We start from the raw sequence: 18,047 nt of genomic DNA on the forward strand, positions 1-18,047 counted from the left end.
TACTTTGAGCCGATTTATTGCAAGTTTGCTTGGCTAATGTTATCACAGGACCCTGGTACATGAGATGAGCCATCTTTTTCATAGTATTTGAAGAGTATTTTCATTTATTTAATAAAATATTGATATTTGTGAGCCTTTCTCGATACAATATTGCAGAGAGGCTCTCTGTTGAATTGAAGTTGTCAAACCTACAAAAAACTAGTTGTTTTTTGGGCCATAACTCTCTAAGTGTTGGCCAGTTGTGACAAAATCGTACACAAATGTCTATGGATAGGACACAATTCCAAACTTCACTGATTTCCGGAGCCACGTAATCTTGAGGTGGTGATGAGAGTTGAGTGTCAGTGTCTTCTCGCGCTTGGCAGTTTTGCCGAGTGCTAATGTTTGCCAGGTGAGGCAGCGACACAGTGAAAAGTGTCACCTCTGCTTGTTTACATCAGCCCGATGAAATCCTGTTTACTTTCCAGTGGATGAATACTCACTCAGACGGCACCTTGTCTCGCTTATCCACTTGTCCTCTCACTCGCTGCCAGAACAATGGCAAGGTGACACTTGAAAAGATTAACATAAAAGCAGAGGGACCATCACCAGAAAATGGCTCAGACAAATGAAAAAAATAAAAAATCCAGCGTCTCAGGCGAAGATGAGGAGCATGAAGTGTCAGAGAGACGGTATCATTACGCTTATCAGGCATCTGGATCAATAGAACTAATTAAGCGATGTCCCTGTATGACCTGATGTTAGAGCCCTGCTCTTGTTACTTTATCACAATAACTATTTGCTCGTGTGTGTGTGTGTGTGTGTGTGTGGTGTAACCTCACGAGCGAACTGTGAGACTGAAATTCAAACGAGCTCGCTGCCATTCTGTCTTAATTGCTTCTCATCCACCAAAAAATAGGATGAATGTGTCAAGGTTTAGAAAAGGAGAGCGAATGAGCAGAATGAAGAGGAGAAAGGAGTTAAGGGAGGGAAAGATAATGGAACGCTGGGAGAAGGACACCGAGAGCAGGAGAGGAGCGTGATGTGAATGATAGAGATTATTGGAAGATAAGTCACATCTGTCAAGGTAATGGTCTTCTGGCAGTGAAGCCTCCATCTGCTATCAGAAGAAATGTGAGGGGACGGCTGAAACAAATCGTGTTTTCCTAAAAGATTGATTTATTGGATTCTCTTTGATTAGATTACATTACATTTGTCTGTTGTGATTAGGTGGTTTTAGCCCATTTTAACACTTGGATCCACTTTTGTGGATACTTTAAGACACATTTTATTTTTGCTCTTTTTGACCTCATGTTGACGTAGATGGATGGTTATCGTTATGGCTTCTGATGTGCCTCTGTTTCAGATTGGTCGACTTCACTAGATTACCATCACCCACACCAGAAAATAAGGATCTGTTCTTCGTGACAAGGAACTCAGCTATCCAGCCTTCCCCTGCACGCAGTTCAAGCTACTCTGAGACGAATGAGCCAGACCTGGGCATGGCCAATGGCAGCAAGAGCTTGTCCATGGTAGACCTCCAGGACCCCCGCATTCTGGATGGTGGCACAGTTCCTGGCTCCTCAGATGCTCTGGGTGAAGGCCCAGCTTCCGGGGCAGGCTGGTCAGCCATAACCTCACAAGGCAACATCCCCGGAGGTCCCACCATAAGGCGGCCAGGCCAGACCCCCACCACCCCAGGCACGGAAAGCACTCCTGGCCGACCCGCCCAGCTGCTAGCCCCGCTGTCCTTCCAGAACCCTGTCTACCAGATGGCGGCCTGCTTGCCCGTGTCCCCGAGGGGACTGAACGACTCGGGTTCAGAGTGCCACAGCTCGGTGAGTTCCCATAGCAACAATGAGGACGGGCCAGCAGGAGGCAAGCACTCCTTCTTGAACCACGGCGGAGGGGGCGGGGGGAGCAGCGGGGACGAGTACACCAGGCGCTCTGGGGAGTTCAACCGCCGGCAGCTGTCCCTCACGGAAACACCACACCAGCCCGGCGTCCCCAGGCAGAACAGCGCCGGCCCACAGAGGCGAATAGACCAACCGCCACCTCAGAACATTACTCGTGGCCGCACCCCACCGAATCCGCTCAACAGCGGACCCTACCCCCGGCCCTCCTCCGGCAGCATGATGACGTCATCGCCCGACTGGCCCGGCAGCGGGGCTCGATTACGGCAGCAGTCCTCCTCCTCCAAAGGCGACAGTCCTGAGACCAAGCAGAGGGCTCAGCACAAACAGGTACCGCTGCATGCAGCGCGAGCTGCAAACGTAAAATGCACAACTACTCGGTCATGTGAGCAATCTTCAGCACAGCCAGCTATAGCTGCCTCACTGTATTTAATCACTTTAAATTACAGTAATATACAAATTTGCTGTTACAGAACACCCATTTATGTCATGCACGTCAAAACGGGCTGCGTGGGTGCTCGCAGACGCTGCACATTGTGCCCTAATGAACTATAGTCACTGTGCATGTAATAATAGTAATTTGCATACAGGCAGCTCATCACCTCACCACTGTTTTACTGGTTACGTTTAATGGGTTGAGAACGAGGGTGGCGGAGGCACAATTAGTATCTTATTAACGAGCAGTATGTGCTCAAACGTGCTCTCTCCAGACAACGGGAAACAGAGCTCGTGGATACAAACAGTTACAGTAAATTGCAAAGTCATTATTGGAAAGTCAGGACTTTGGGGTGTAATCAGAAACACTAATCAATTTTTGCCCCAGGCAAACTGGCTGAAGGGGAGAACATCTGCATAATAGCTGTAATGCTTTGCTCTCCCCAGTGTGCTAAAAGTCTACAGTATCGCCCCAAGACTGACTGAATTAATGAGAGCAGCAAAACAAAAACTAACAAATTGAATTTGTAGAGGGCTCACTCACAGCTATCATTAAGCAAGACGACTTTAATACCAGTGTGTGTAGATTGATGGATTGATGCATTAAGTTCCAGGCGGGGAGTGTAGCTCTAGGAGTGCTAATATTTATCAGTCACTTTGCGACTGTGGTCCAGCTATAAATACACCGATCAGGCATAACATTATGACCATCTGCATTATGTCCACTTTTTGCTCCCAAAACAGCCCTGACCCTTCAAAGCTTGCACCCCTCTAGACTCCTGAAGGTGTGCTGTGGGATCTGGCACCAAGATGTTAGCAACAGATCTTTTGAGTCCCGTACACTGTGAGGTGGGACCTCTGTGGATACTTCTTTGTCCAGTTCTGGGGCGAGGTTTTGGAGGCCAAGACAACGCCTCAAAGTTGTTCCTGAACTATTTTTGCTTTGTAGAGGGCGCATTATTCATCTGAAAGAGTGCACATGGTCTGCAACAGTGCTTAGGTAGGTGGTAACATCCACATGGATGGCAGGACCCAAGGTGTCCCACACTGCCTCTTCCAGCTAGCCTTCTTCCCATAGTGCATCCTGGTGCCAGGTGTCTCCCCAGGTAAGCGATGCACACTCACCTGGGGATGTAAAAGAAAATGTTGACTCATCAGACCAGGCCATGTTCTTTTATTGCTCCGTGGTCCAGTTCTGATGCTCGCATCAGTGAGCCTTGGTCGCCCATGACCGTGTCACTGGATCACCACTGTTCCTTCACTGGAGCTCTTTTGATAGATACTGACCACCGCACACTGGGAACACCCAGTCCCCATGCTTGCCCATTTTTTTCTGCTGCTAACACATCAACAAAATGATGAAGACATAATCAGTGTTATTCACGTCACCCGTCAGTGGTCACAACGTTATGCCTGATCTGTGTTCCTCAATTATCTGACTTTTACACACATGGCACCAAAAGATGAATCCTTATGTTTTTCTTTCCTTAGCCATGCTAAATATCTGAAAATGGACTGCACAGTTTATAATAACATTACCGTATTTCCCGGACTACAAAGCGCACCTGAATATTAGCCGCACAAGCTAAAATCAGGGGAAAATCCTGTTTTGTACATACATTAGCCGCACCTGACTAAAAGCCGCAGGTGTTTCAATGTTGACTTATCATATGTAAGAGAATATGCACAAAGGGAATTGTCAGGAAAGAGATGGCTGTTTGGAGACACACCCCTTTTATTAATATTTTGAAAAACAAGTTATGGGTACATATTTGCACATGTAGTACATAACAGTAACCTACAGCACACCAGGAAAATAGATTCGGCCTACCTTTTAGGCTCAGGTGCAGTGACACGGCTTTAACAAGAAGAAAAGTCAGTCATTCACCATCTTTCTCTTCTTCCTGCGCTCTAAAACCACCAAAGTCCTCTCCTCCAGTGTCGGATACTAACAGGCTCAGGATGGCTTCGTCATCCACTCTCCGCTTCTCTCCTTCGTTGTCACTTTCAAAACCAAAGAAATCCTCGTTGTCAGTGTCAGAGTCGAACACCCTAAGAAGGGCCGTGGCGGTGTCCTCCTCTTCATCATGCAGCAGTCCAGCCCTTCAAAATCCGTTGGTGATCGTGGATGTTTTCACACTTTTCCACGCTGTCAGAATCCACCGGTGGAGTTGGGCATAACTTGCTTTTTGCAAGTTTATCGCCGCTCATCATCCACGACTCCCGCTGAACGCGTAGCGCTACTTTGAAGTTTGTTTTTCGCGCTACTTCGTACGGCACTACGTTGCCTGGCGGACGGACATGTGACTAACATACCACTCTTGAACCCCGATCCTTCCGCCAGGCAACGTAGTGCCGTACAACAGCGGAACAAACAAAACAAATCGTCTTACGATATGACAAAAATCATGGACAATCTATAGAAAAGCCGCACCTGACTAAAAGCCGCAGGGTTCAAAGCTTGTGCAAAAAGTAGCGGCTTATAGCCCGACAATTACGGTAGATGTTTTGTTGCTACTGCTACTGTGGGACAGTATAGTGAAGAATCATTAATGAGAACACGAAAGCCAACAGCTTAGTAAAGTTTCACTCACATCACATGTATAAATATGTGCAGTTTGACGTGTTTAATTCAGATACGTTTTCTCTCAAACTGCTTAAATGCAAATGAGTGTCTGACTAAAATTATTATTATTATTATTTTTAAAAAGCAACAACAAACAAAAAACCTCAGCAGATAGTAATGTTACATGACTGCTAACCTGTGCCTCAAGGTAGATTTCGGCGCAGGTATTGAATCTTACAGTGTTTACTTTCCCTCGCTGCCAGTGTGACACTATAGCTGCTCTCACTCCCACGTGTTTAAAAACCTGCTTCAGAGAGCGTGTGCTACAGGTTTGCGTGAGCCTGTATCCATTCCACCTGCTGCTTTCAGTCCAGATGAGTCGATGCATTTCAAGCTTCTTTTGTTTTTTTTGTTTTGTTTTTTTTCTGTTGTTTCTGTGGTGATATTGCAAACTCCCTCCTCCCCCTCTCCCCTCCTGCTCGTCACTTGCTCTCATGTATGTGTGTGTATGTGTGTGTGTGTGTTTTGTGTTGGTTTTACTAGGCCCCCTCCCCAGTGAACCCCAGTGCGTTGGACCGCACAGCAGCCTGGCTATTGAATATGAATGTGCAGTTTTTAGACCATGAGGGGATGGAGCCCGAGTCACTGAGAAACAGAGAGGATCTAACTCAGGTGGAGAAGGTAACCTGCCATCCGACCCCCTACCCCCAGCACCCCCCCCCCCTCTCCTTTTTCACAAACCACCACAACCTTCAGCCCTGACACCCCCCACTGAACTGTCCTTTCTTTTCTTTATCACTCACACACACTTCCCTTCCTGAAAAGCCCCCCTTCTACACTCAATTACCTCACGATTTTTTTTCTTTATTTTGGGGATTTTATTTTCTTATTTAAACTTTGCCCTTGTCTCTGAGCCAAATTGTCACAGCAAAAAGCCACAGTGTGCATATTTCCAACATAAAAGTAAGGGAAATGGCTTCATTTTGTGCAAAATAATACAATTGAAAAAAACTGACTTTTTGGTGATAGTCCAGCTGTTTATCTGCGATGTTTTTGGACATTTATGCAGCTGCGGGAAAATCATAGCTACAGCAGGAGGTAGTTATCATGAGCAAATAATTGTGAAGCTAAATATAGCAGGCAAGAATATCAACAAGCTCCAGTGCTGACAGCAGCGGCTTCATTAATCTCATTTTCTTGATGAATGCGTTAGGCTTTTTAGTAAAATCCGAAAAGCTGTGAATATTAGAGTATATATTATTATGCAGTTCTGTCACATTTAAAAAGCTAAACTTTGAAAATAACTAGAAATGAAGTGTGTGTGAGAGTTAAAATCTCCCTTCACCTCCAGAAAAAACCAAAAAAATGTCCCCTTAATCCTTTCTGGCTATGTTTAACACAGAATTTATTGTCCAAACCAGGTGTGTCCGTGTGCATGTGTGTGTATCCACATGCAGCATCCACACAGACGTCTTGCAGCTTGTGTGTGCTTGCATCGGTGTGAGAGACGGGGACATAAAGAGGCTTTTTGCTGCTTCCTCTGCCTACGTTCGCTGCTTCTCTGCTGAGCTACCTTTACAGCCGTTCACTCTCAGCTTCCATTCTTTGGTTGGCTTGTCGCATGTCCCACCCACCCTTCTTCTTTTTTCTTTTTCTTTATGTATTTTTTTGTAAATCCATGATGAATACAAACCTGTCATTCCGGCGTAGCTCGTGCGTTATGGAAGCCAGCAGCCCCGGCAGGGAGAGCGACCAAAGAAGGCAATAACTTCAGTGTTAACAAAGAAAGCCACAGCCACCTTAAAATAGCAGAGCCGCTAACAAGACAGGAATCGTTCGAGAGTGGCTTAGACGCTCCTGCAGCTAATGGTCTATACAGTCTTCACTATACGGACATAATAGACCCATGTAAAAAATAAATGCTACGTGTATTTTTACTTAAATAGAGCGTTTGCTGACTACCTGCACAGTGTGTGTTTCAATATAACAGATACGTTTACATTTTGTGCTCATTTTGTTCTCGATGGTTAATTTAATTTGTGTCAACGGTATCCTGGCAATCTAGTTAGTAGTGTGAGTATCTAATCAATTTGATTAATGAATCTCTCCTGTTAGGATCACTCAATGCTCACTCCCCCCAGCACCTGAAAATGATTTTGACACAGAAGGAAAAGTAGGTTAGAACATCAGCTTGGTCGAAAAATGTAGATTTAAAGTTTCACATGCTATAAGAATAAGAATAACTTTATTTATCCCGAGGGAAATTCTTTTGTCATGTACATGCTCAAAGCAGCAGGAGAGACAGAGGAACAGATGAATAAGATATACAATATATACAGTAAGAATAGTAGTATACAGTAATATACAGTAGGATAGTGCAAGACATAGTATCAAATAACTCTAACGAAGTAATATATATAACTATATCCTGGTGAATAAATAACTTAACTGTCAGTGCAGGCGATTCTACAAAGTGCCAAAGTATTGTGCAATAGAATAAAGGGAGTAGCAGCATATGATGGGGGATGAAACAAATATTCAATAAGGTACTGTTGGGTAATATTGAATTAGAATTAGAATTAGAATTCAACTTTATTGTCATTGCACATGCACAGGTACAGGGCAACGAAATGCAGTTTGCATCCATCCAGAAGTGCTTTAGTGATATAGATATATTACAATATATATTAGCAATAATATAGATATGTGAGTATATTACAGAAATGGGTCTATTATGGTATGTTATAATGTACACGGTATGAAGTATGTTGTGAATATTCTATAACTATAAGTATGTACAGGCTGTAGTGAGTACAAGCTATGTACAGGCTATGAACAGGATATAAATATGAAAAACTATACAGAATATGAAATAAATAACTTTACAGAAATCTGAGATATACAGCTATACAGAAATGGGAACTGTGCAAGTTGTAAACAGTTGTAGGGTTAAAAATTATCGTATGTACAGAATGATTATTTACACAGAGCTATACAGTAGTGCAGTTAAGATAAGTGAGATATAATTCCTACAGAGGCTATATAAAGTGCTAGTGGTGCACAGTCTGAAAGGGAACAGAATAACATTGGTAATAGTCTCAGGAAAATCACCTACAGAGTGAGGAAGAGTTATACAGTCTTATTGCCACTGGTACAAAGGATTTACTGTGGCGGTCAGTTCTGCATTTCGGGGCAATGAGGCTTTGGCTGCGTTTGCTCCGATGGTCCACCATGGGGGCATGCATGGGGTGGGAGGGGTTGTCCATGATAGAAAGAAGCTTTTTTAGCATTCTCCTTTCAGACACCACTTCCAGGTTCTCAAGTCTGACACCCAGGACAGAACCAGCCTTTTTAATCAGTTTGTTCAGCCTGTTGGCATCAGCTGTCTTCACCCCACTTCCCCAGCACACAGCTGCAAAGAACACGACGCTCTCCAACACCGAGTGATAGTTTACAGTCCAAGCGTACCTCCAGGTACCGGTAGTCCTCAACGATCTCCACATCAGCCCCTCTTATGGTGACAGGGTTAGGAGGAGGAGCCTGCTTCCTAAAGTCCATAATCAGTTCTTTTGTCTTTGTGATGTTAAGTTGTAGGTGATTTAGCTCATACCACTCGACAAAGCTGTCCACCACACTCCTGTACTCCTCCTGTCCATCCCTGATACAGCCCACAATGGCAGAGTCATCCGAGAATCTCTATACAGTCGCGTGCAGAAGTCTTGAGGCATCCGTCACTTGTTTATATTTTGCTTCCAAACTGACCTATGACTCATTCAAGCATAAATACGCAGCCTGTTGCAAAAACACATCATTTTGTTCCAATTTCTTCAGTTTAATCTACATGAAATGCCAAAGACGATACAAATGGAATTTTTTTGCACCAACACAGTGATTCCCACTAGCCCAAACCTGATCATATAACGACACGGTGTGCAATATGTTCCTAAAAAAATGAGCTAACTGGATGTGGAGGACAAGGCCTAAAAACTATCTACTAGCAGATATACAGTATCTGAAACTCCTTAAGAAATAGGGTGAAAAAACCCAGCAAAGACCTGACACAGGACCTGAGACCTTTACACAGTACTGTAAAACTGGTCTTGCCTAAGAAAGTACGGGGGCTCAAAGTTGCTGGAAGAAATGATGCAACGTTTTGACTCAGGGACTGAAAATATTTATAGTATGTATTTTTTTTCAGGGCTGCATTAATTATACTAAATTCAGTTCAATTCAGATTTATTTATATAGCTCCAAATTACAACAACAGTCACCTCATGCCACTTTATATTGCAAGATAAAGATACAGAGAGGACCCCAACAATCAGATGACCCTCTATGAGCAAGCACTTGGCGACAGTGGGAAGGAAAAACTCCCTTTTAACAGGAAGAAACCTCCTACAAAAACAGACTCTTGGTTTTTAACTATGCTGGTTAGTCTAAAAACCACAAAATTGAACAAACCTCCTTCCAGTGTTTTCCGTTGGGCTTCTATTTTGACTTAACTGTCCTGTGAGAGCTACACGGATGTCAGCAATAATAGAAATATAACCCAGGAATGCCATCAGGCGTAACATCAGGACAACACTTGCACAGATGCATCTGTCCAGATCGCCTTTGTTTCCCGAGCTCTCTCTTCTTCTGGTCTGTGTTATCAATATTCATATGTGTTAATTTTTTTTAGCCTGCTTGAATATCAGATGCACATCTGCAAAGGGAGACAGTATGACTGAAATAAGTCAGATCTTCTTTGTGTCTTTGGCTGAAATACATCAATATTTAGCGGCGCTTTGCGTTGCAAAGGCACAGGGTTATATTTTAGTAAAATCTTCATGGCGATAAATATTCAAAAACAAAACATTACGTGTCAAAATAGCTGCTTGAACAAATGTTCTAACCCTTTCGACACATACAGAGAGAGAAGAGGATGATGAAAGGAGGTGATTTTTTTCTTTTTTTTCTGTGGATAGCAGAAAAGGTTTGACAGCTGCTACAGCTGCTTGATTTTCTTTGGGTTCGATGGAAAGCGAGAACGCCGGTAAGAAGACAGCATAAGGAAAACATTGGGTCGATGTTTGCTGCATTTGAAGCAGACCAGTGCAGGGACCGAGGACAGAACAAAGGAACTTCAGATACAGCAGATGTCATTTGTTCTCAGGGGATCTAGTGACAAGAACATCTGGGATATCAGAGATGGAGAGAGAAGTGGAAAAAGGGTAGAGCAGCCGATGAATCTATGGAGGTCACTCGTACTGCTGGGAACAAGAGGGCTGATGGGGAAAATATCCCCATGGAAAGCAGTAGTGTGACATGGGTAAATAAGAGTGAACGGGTACAGAGTGAGCGAAGTCCTCGCTTTGTAATTGGATCTGATTGTGCTTGCACATAGGGGTTCATCTGATTGAGGGGTTTCTCTTTATTATTGTAGGGCCTTTCCTTATAATATGAACAAGGCGACTATTGTTGTGATACGGCATAATATAAATAAAATTATATTATTATAAATTAGCAGTGAGGCTTGAGGAATGGCAATGTCGGAGGTTCTGTCCACAGGTTTAGGTCGTGTTTGTAGTTGGTTTCTCAATGTGTGATCTTTGATGTTTTAAGCGCACAGGCTTAAAGACTGGTTGGTGACTGCCTTGGCAACCGGCAATCATTAGGCAAAAACGACTGGATGCAAGTCCAAGAATTAGTCACTAGCAGGTTGCCAAAAATGTTGCCCATCCCAGCTTTAGACTGTTTAGACATCAAAAAATGTTTGATTCCTCTACTTGTTTCCTTTTCTCTGACGCATAGGCTGTGTATTAAAGATGGCCATAGCTGCTGAGTCTTAAAGCCAATATAAGCCTTAAAACTGCAATCTTTCTAATCGCCAGCAGGGGGCGAATCCCACTTTGAGCATGTCTGATTTTAAAAATAAGTGTATGGGAAAACGGGCTTACAGCCCACTGTTAATTTTATGAAAAAGTTTCAGAGCTATATGATGTCATGGTGGCTACATCTGTCTTTTATATGCAGTCTACTTGCTGAAGAGAAGTCTCTGCTTCACTGGTTGCATCCTTTTCTTATCACCTCCTCTTTATTCAAAATTCCCTTTTTCCTCCCTTCTCTCTTGCTTTGATTTTTCTTTCTTTTTGCCAGTTACATGTCTCAGTAGGTCATTGGTTTCAGATCCAGAACAGAGGCTGCCTTTGGAAACCTTCTAACACCACTTAGTATTTTGGGGGGCAATAAAAGCTTAACTGGGCTCCTCAAATGCACCGTGATGTCAGTCAGTGTTTTTCAATGTGCTATCATGACATTCCATATAAAATGTCCCACAGTAATTCCCTCTAGACCAAAATTATACTCCATCTCAAACACAAAGCAGCACAGTCCCAGGTCTGATTGAGAGATTGCCGTTTTTTGTTCTCGTCTCGTGGTAATGAAGAAGGGGACCCCGCTGCTAGGGCTGATGATAACGTTGATAACAAAACGCGATGATGAGAGTGTCCTCAACGCTCCGCTTCTCTGTTCAGTACCAGCAGGAGATCGCGGTGCTGCAGGAGAAACTGCGGGCGTCGGTGCAGAAGCTGGAGGAGTACGAGGCCCGTCTGAAGGGTCAGGACGAGCAGGCCCAGAAGGTGCTGATGGAGTACCAGGCCCGGCTGGAGGAGTCAGAGGAGCGCTTGCGCAGACAGCAGGACGACAAAGACCTCCAGATGAAGAGCATCATCAGCAGGCAGGGGAAAAGAGGAAGAAGAGGCAGATTTGCTGAGATGTATTTTGGGATGCAGCGTTTCACAGCCCCTCTAACTCTGCCCTGTCTTTGTTTATCTTCCCAGGTTAATGTCGGTGGAGGAGGAGCTGAAGAAGGATCATTCTGACATGCAGGCGGTGGTAGACTCTAAACAGAAGATCATCGACGCACAGGTCAGTCCACCGTAGCGACCCCACCGTAGCGACCCCACCGCGGGCTGCGTATGGCTTTGTGGATACTTTTCATCTGCGCGTTTTAAATTTGTATGTGCTGTCACTTGCTTCTCCTACATGAGGAAACAAAGGGTCACTGAAATACAAAGAGATGTTTAATTCATAGCTGTCTAGCTGTGGCATTGACAAGCTTGGATGGCTGAGCAGAATTTCTCAGCTCCCTCCCACTCCTCCTTATAAAACAAAAGTGTCTTATCTGGTTGTCTGTCAGCATGTAGCACCTCTATAATCCACAGTGGTTCATATTTGTGTAAAATTGCATGAAAATCTAACTTAAAAGAAAAACTGTTCTTTTTGAGCATTTTTAAGGAATTTTGAATGTTTGTCGTTGGGTTTGTAACTGTCACCAGAGAATGATTGTGCAGGTATGAATTTTACCGGCTGTATAAAAGGATTAAACCGTCCTGCTTGTGTGTGTGTTAGAGCTGTAAGTGCAAACACCAGCACACAATTAAGAGCAAATCTGCATCTTTGTAGCTTAGGTGTTTCACAGCGTCTTTGACAAAGAAATGCAACTGATGTTTACACAGACGCAAACATGCATTGGCAAATAATCTCTGTCACACACACAGTAATGAGAGTTTGCATCTACAAACACGTGCGCTGCAGTAAGGCAATGAATTGTCAGCCTCGGTACACAAGCGCAGATAGAAGGCAAATAAAAAAGGTCATTGCAAAGACGGGGAGTGAAGACTGCTTTAGTGGACCGGGACAGGAAGTTGATGTATTTTTTAAAATGCAGTTTTTTATCTGCGTTAAACTACACAGAGTACACTTAAAACTTCACCACAGGAGATCAGTCAGGCCTCGTGAACGGGGCGTGTTTGTAATTAGCCATTTACAACAAAAGACTGTATGTAAAAGATGGACATAATCACAGTGATTCTACCCACTGGTTTGTGGATTTGTGTTTTAAAGCCTCTAGCAGCATTAGCGTATTTGGCTGCTGGCAGGTTGGTCTTTTGGAGCCAAAGACCACCATATTTATAGACGAGGGTGTTAGTCAATGCTAGTTTAGTTAGCAAGCTGCATCCATAGTCTTCAGCTTCACAACACAAACACATGCTAATAAATGCTTAATAGCATACAAAAAACCAAACTAAAAAATTTCTACTAAAACTGAATGACAGTCTTGGTCTTTATAGCCAGTCTTCCTCCCCTCAGCCCCAACTGGTCGCCACAGACGGCTGCCCCTCCCCAAGCCTGGGTCTGTCAGAGGTTTCTTCCTGTTAAAAGGGAGTTTTTCCTTCCAACTGTTGCCAAATGCATTCTCACAGGGTGTAACCTGATTGTTGGGATTTTCTGTTATTTTGGAGTCTTTACCTTAAAATATAAAGCGCCTCGATCCAGATGGGAAGCCTACGCAGACAGTTAGCAGCCTAGTTAGCACGTAGCTGTCACTCAAAGCAGCCACACCCATGTCAATCTAACCCTAAACCTTAATAAAATATAAACATGACAGTTAGTTTGCAGTTTGTTTGCACATCAGTGTCAGCTTCACTTTACCGCTCATTTAAAACAAGCTCATGACATTAACAAAGCTTGGTTGTAGAGCAGATATCAGCAGGTTAGGATGGGGACGAATAAGAACGTCACGTTTCTCCTCCAACTGATGAGGAAGCTGTAATATTGGAATTTTTTCCCGGGTCTTACTGTGTTCATGTGCATTCACAGGAGAAGCGCATAGCATCACTGGATGCTGCCAACGCCCGTCTGATGAGCGCTCTCAGCCAGCTGAAGGAGCGCTACAACATGCAGACGCGCAACGGCATCTCCCCCACCAACCCCACCAAACTGCAGATCACGGAAAACGGAGAATTTAGGAACAGCAGCAACTGCTAAGAAAGACCCGGCGTCTGCCCCGAGCGAGAGTTGACCGCCCGAGCGTGTACAGCTGTTCAGCGCGTGGATGTCTACGTGCATACGTGGATGCATGTCTGTTTGAAAGACTGCGAGACTGCAGGCGTGTGCGTGCGTGAGTCTGTTTTATAAGCCAGACGTTTCCTTTTTTTCTTTTGTTTTGTTTTGTTGGAGACAGTGTAGGAGTGAGGGCGCCACTCTTTTGAGGGGCCAGCCAGAAAAGGCAGAACTTCAACGCTGACGGACAGATCACCAGACGGCCTTCATTTATGAGGGTGATGGCCAGAGGAGGTGGGGCGGAGCTTGTGTGTATATATAGAACTCGAAGCTGTTTGCCAATGGACGCACGTAGTTTGCTGGGACAATTCACGCCGCTGTCAAAGCCTGGGACGAACCACTATATACCCAAACACAGTGACGACCGCCAGACACGGTCACCCTCGCAACCCTCCTCTCTCGTTCTTCTTCTCGTCCTTCTTGATGACCAGGTGGATCCACTTCAAAACCAACAGCACGTACTGAGGATTATCACTTTAGTTTCTCGAGAGGATTACTAGTGCTTTATTTTAAAGAACCAAATAAGAGCTTATTAAAAGAAAATTGATATTTTTAATCCAAAACAATCTACGTTTCCCTTTCCGCTGCCGAGTGTGTGTTCCTGAGCATCCCCTGACCAACCCCCTCCCCACCCCCCTCCTTTCCCTACGTAGTGCACTTTGCGAACAGCTATTGGTACATGAAAGGCCTTAAGTAAGGAACACACCTCGACTTTCTCCCACATCTCCCCAGCAGCTTTTTTTCTGCAAAAAAACAAACAAAAAAAAAAAAGTTATACTGGCACAACTCATACTGTGGATTTGTAAAGAAACAAACGTGTTACAGATGTATTATAAACACTTAACTAAATGAATTCTATGTGATACTATATTCATGAAATTTTAAATAGATGTATGCAGTTTTTTTTCCTTCTATAGATTATACACACATATACCTATATTTGATAATCTCAAATATAAAAGCAGCCCTTTATTTCCGAGTTTTATTTTTCTTCTCTTCCGATGGAAAGACTGTCGCGTGTAGCTTGCTTTGGAGCCCTGGAGAGAGGGAGGCCACGCTGCCGAGCAGTCGCGAGCACCTCGGTCGTCCTTCAGAGTAATCCCACGACGCGTAACCCTTTACATACGGCGCGAGAGACGGGAGCGATCTGGTCTCACCCGGTGCTCATCGCTGCTCTTGAAGGCAAAGATTATCAATCACGAGTTCTGTGCGTGGTCTTTTTCTGATTTTCTCTAGTTGCACAAGAGCTATTGAGAGATGCGCTTAAACGCGCTCGCTCATACTATACACTGGACTGATGAGCCGTTACAAGGCGCGCCCCCTACACCCCCAGTCCTGACATTTTTTGCGCTCTCGATGCTTTATTTGTCCGTGGTTATGAAGTATGCTGCATCCAAACTGTGATCCCAGTGACATCATCGTTGTCTCGCTTTTTTTTTTTTTTCCTTCTCCCCCCTCTTACTCCCACCTTTCTTTATCTTGTTCTTCTGAATGTGAAGATGCTAACTCACAGTTGGTCTTAACACAGGGTTTGGTCCTTTTAATCCCTCCATCCATCCCAACCATCTCTGTATTTTGGATATTTTTGTAGCTGTTTTTCTCACTCTGTAACAAACTATACATCAAGCGTGAGGCCGCGCATGCTTCATCCTTGCTCTATAGCCAATAGTAGCGTCACCATTTGTTTTCTCTGATTGCTAGCTGAACGATGATGATGGTGATGATGATGATGACGAGAGGCTTTTTTCAGACATGACGTGAATATATGATGTGTAACTGAGTGTATTAAAAGGCTGGGCAGCCTGGGATAGTGTAAATAAAATGCTCACACTATTTTTACCTAATGTTAACAGAGCTTTTTGTAAATGTATCTTGTGCTCAGACTCTGCTGTACCATTATGGATACTGTAAATATGAAACAGCTCAGTCAAGTCATCTGTCCTCATTGGGTAGAACTATACAATCAAATTTAACCTTTCAGTGTTCTCTGTTTAAAGTTGTTGGTTTCTTTTGTATTTAGAGTGTGTTATTGCTAGCCAAAAAAAAAAAAATAAGTCGGAGTTTGACTCTTGGGATGTACTTCTTCATTGGTTACAGGCCAAGTCGAGTCCAGTCTCGAGATTCAAAAGCACAATCCTGTATTTCTCATCAGTCTAGCTCTATGCACTTTTACGTTCAGTGGTTGATGTTTGTAATTAGCTTTTTTTTTTTTTTGGTTGTTGTTTTTTCAGGTGATTAAAAATGTGGCAAAGTTTAAAATTGAAGTAAGGGATTTTTATGATATGGCGAATTCACAACATTTTGTATGAGATTCTCAACGATGTGACCCCTCCTTCTCTGAACCAGAACAAATTGCCTCAGACTGATGAGTTCACACGACTTTTCACATCTCACCCGACGTCTAACCGCCTGTAGAAATATCTGCATAGGTGAAAGTCAGACTGTGTCACTTTGACAAGTAGAAACAGCTCTTCAATTTAGATAGCAATAAATACGCTGCGTACTGTTTTCATTGGTAGCATTTGCTGACTGTTTGGTACCATTAGCAAATTTTTTGGCACATTTTACGGTTAAAGGCACATTAGTGAGTCTGTTTTCAGACTGTGGTGCACTGGTGTTACTGTTAGTACAGAGGTCAACAGTGGGGTTCTGGAAGTAAGAATCTCATTCATATTCTCCTCAGAGATTTTGATTATGAGATATATCATAACCCAATAAGTATTATCCATCAAGGAAGGAAGAAGGATCAAATTGTTTTTTAGTTGTTTTGTTTTAGTTGTTTTTTTTTTTTTTTTTTTTTTTTAAAAGCTCTTTGATGGGGAAGCTGAGATTTGGGAGTTCTTTCACTCTTAAAAGTAACTATGTACAGTCAGTCTTTTACAGTGTTTTTTGAGCCACATCATCTTTTTACAGTTATATGGCTTGGTTCAAGGCTTAAAACTCTTCATATAAGGATTTCCTGAAACATCACTGGAGAAAATGAATGGGAATTCACTTCTGGAACCAGAGCCATTAAAATCATGGGCGACACTGTTGCGCTCGATAGCTTAGCATTTCTGCTAAATGCTCGACTGTTTAAAACTCTACTATTTGGCTAATTACTTTACATGGAGCCCATTAAAGGGAAAAAAATAAATTTGATAATATGTCATTAAGGCAGATTTTATAGAGTAACTAAGAATAACTTTGATACAGTTTTTCTTTCATAGGTTTGGGCATTAGCATATATAAAAGATATAACACACAAGATTACAATTAGCTAATGTTTGCAGGTCAGTTTTACAAAAAAGGTACCGTACTGATCAGTAGCTTTGCACTGGCACTAAATCACCATGAAGTTGAGGGATATTTGTTATTTGACCAAATTATTTGGAATTTTGGTGTTAAAAAAATATAGTATGTAGCTTAGCATTTTAGCAACTAGTAAGATATGTACCAGTAACTAGCTTAATAGCATTAGCTATTCTGAATTAAGAAATAGCTCATGCTTTTTAGCAAAAAAACAAACAAACGTATTTTAGCAGTTTACCTGTAGCTGTTAAACTATGAAAGTCACATAGTCTCACTTTGAAGTTTACAATAGTTACACTGATACAACCTTGCCACATTTATCCCACCAGTACTTCTTAAACAGATACAAGTAGAAGAGGCATTGCAGTTTTTGGTTTATAATTCGACTCCTCATGTTTCAGTTTTGTTTTGTGTTGGTTTTTTGTTGTTGTTGTTTTGTTTTTTTTATGGTCTACTTTTATAAATCAGGAAACCATGAGGTCTCTCTTCACACACAGTTCAGCCAATCCGACTAAAGATGAATTGAAATATAAAGCTATAAATAAAGTAAGAGATGTTGTATGTTTTCTATTATCTTGTAGAAAATACTTTTGTAAGTATGTTGAAAGTATAAAGTATTTGCTGGATTCTGCTTCCTTTGACGACAGTGACAAAACAATAATGTACAGAGGAGTTTGTGTTGACAAAATGTGGCTGTGCAATTTATGTACATTTGCAACTAGACCTATTAAAGTTTTATTTAGCTATTTTAAAATCGTGTGCCTTTCTGTCTTTTGTCTCATCGCCTCACACGTGCTGGTATCCATCACACTTATTCTGCTTCTCTGATAGAATAAATGGAGCTTAGTTTGACAGTGTAACAGATGAATCACGTGTTCATTAAATACTCAGGCAGGCTGTGATAGATGACAAACAGCTAGAGAGAACATATGCTCAGTAGCAGGGTCCAAAGGCAAAGGCAGCTTTTTTTTGTGGAA

At 42.8% G+C, this 18,047-nt stretch overlaps 1 protein-coding gene across 9 annotated transcripts in view; it reads left to right on the plus strand.

Moving 5' to 3' along the window:
• The window catches only part of LOC146571092 (disabled homolog 2-interacting protein-like), a 171,431-nt gene extending 153,607 nt beyond the window's left edge, over positions 1-17,824 (plus strand). For 8 of the 9 annotated variants that reach the window (XM_085280058.1, XM_085280061.1, XM_085280062.1 and 5 more), the window contains 5 exons: positions 1,346-2,222; positions 5,437-5,574; positions 11,409-11,611; positions 11,715-11,802; positions 13,537-17,824. In XM_085280058.1, coding sequence (XP_085136184.1) covers positions 1,346-2,222; positions 5,437-5,574; positions 11,409-11,611; positions 11,715-11,802; positions 13,537-13,704 — 1,474 coding nt within the window. In that variant the 3' untranslated portion in view covers positions 13,705-17,824. The remainder of the gene's footprint in view (positions 1-1,345; positions 2,223-5,436; positions 5,575-11,408; positions 11,612-11,714; positions 11,803-13,536) is intronic. The other variant, XM_085280057.1, reaches the window with a different exon arrangement.
• The last annotated feature ends 223 nt before the right edge of the window (positions 17,825-18,047 follow it).

Source organism: Mchenga conophoros, linkage group LG7, assembly GCF_057382185.1.
Source record: "Mchenga conophoros isolate Kocher_MC1m ecotype Shallow Benthic linkage group LG7, M_conophoros_male_GT1.1, whole genome shotgun sequence".
Lineage (NCBI taxonomy): Eukaryota > Metazoa > Chordata > Actinopteri > Cichliformes > Cichlidae > Mchenga > Mchenga conophoros.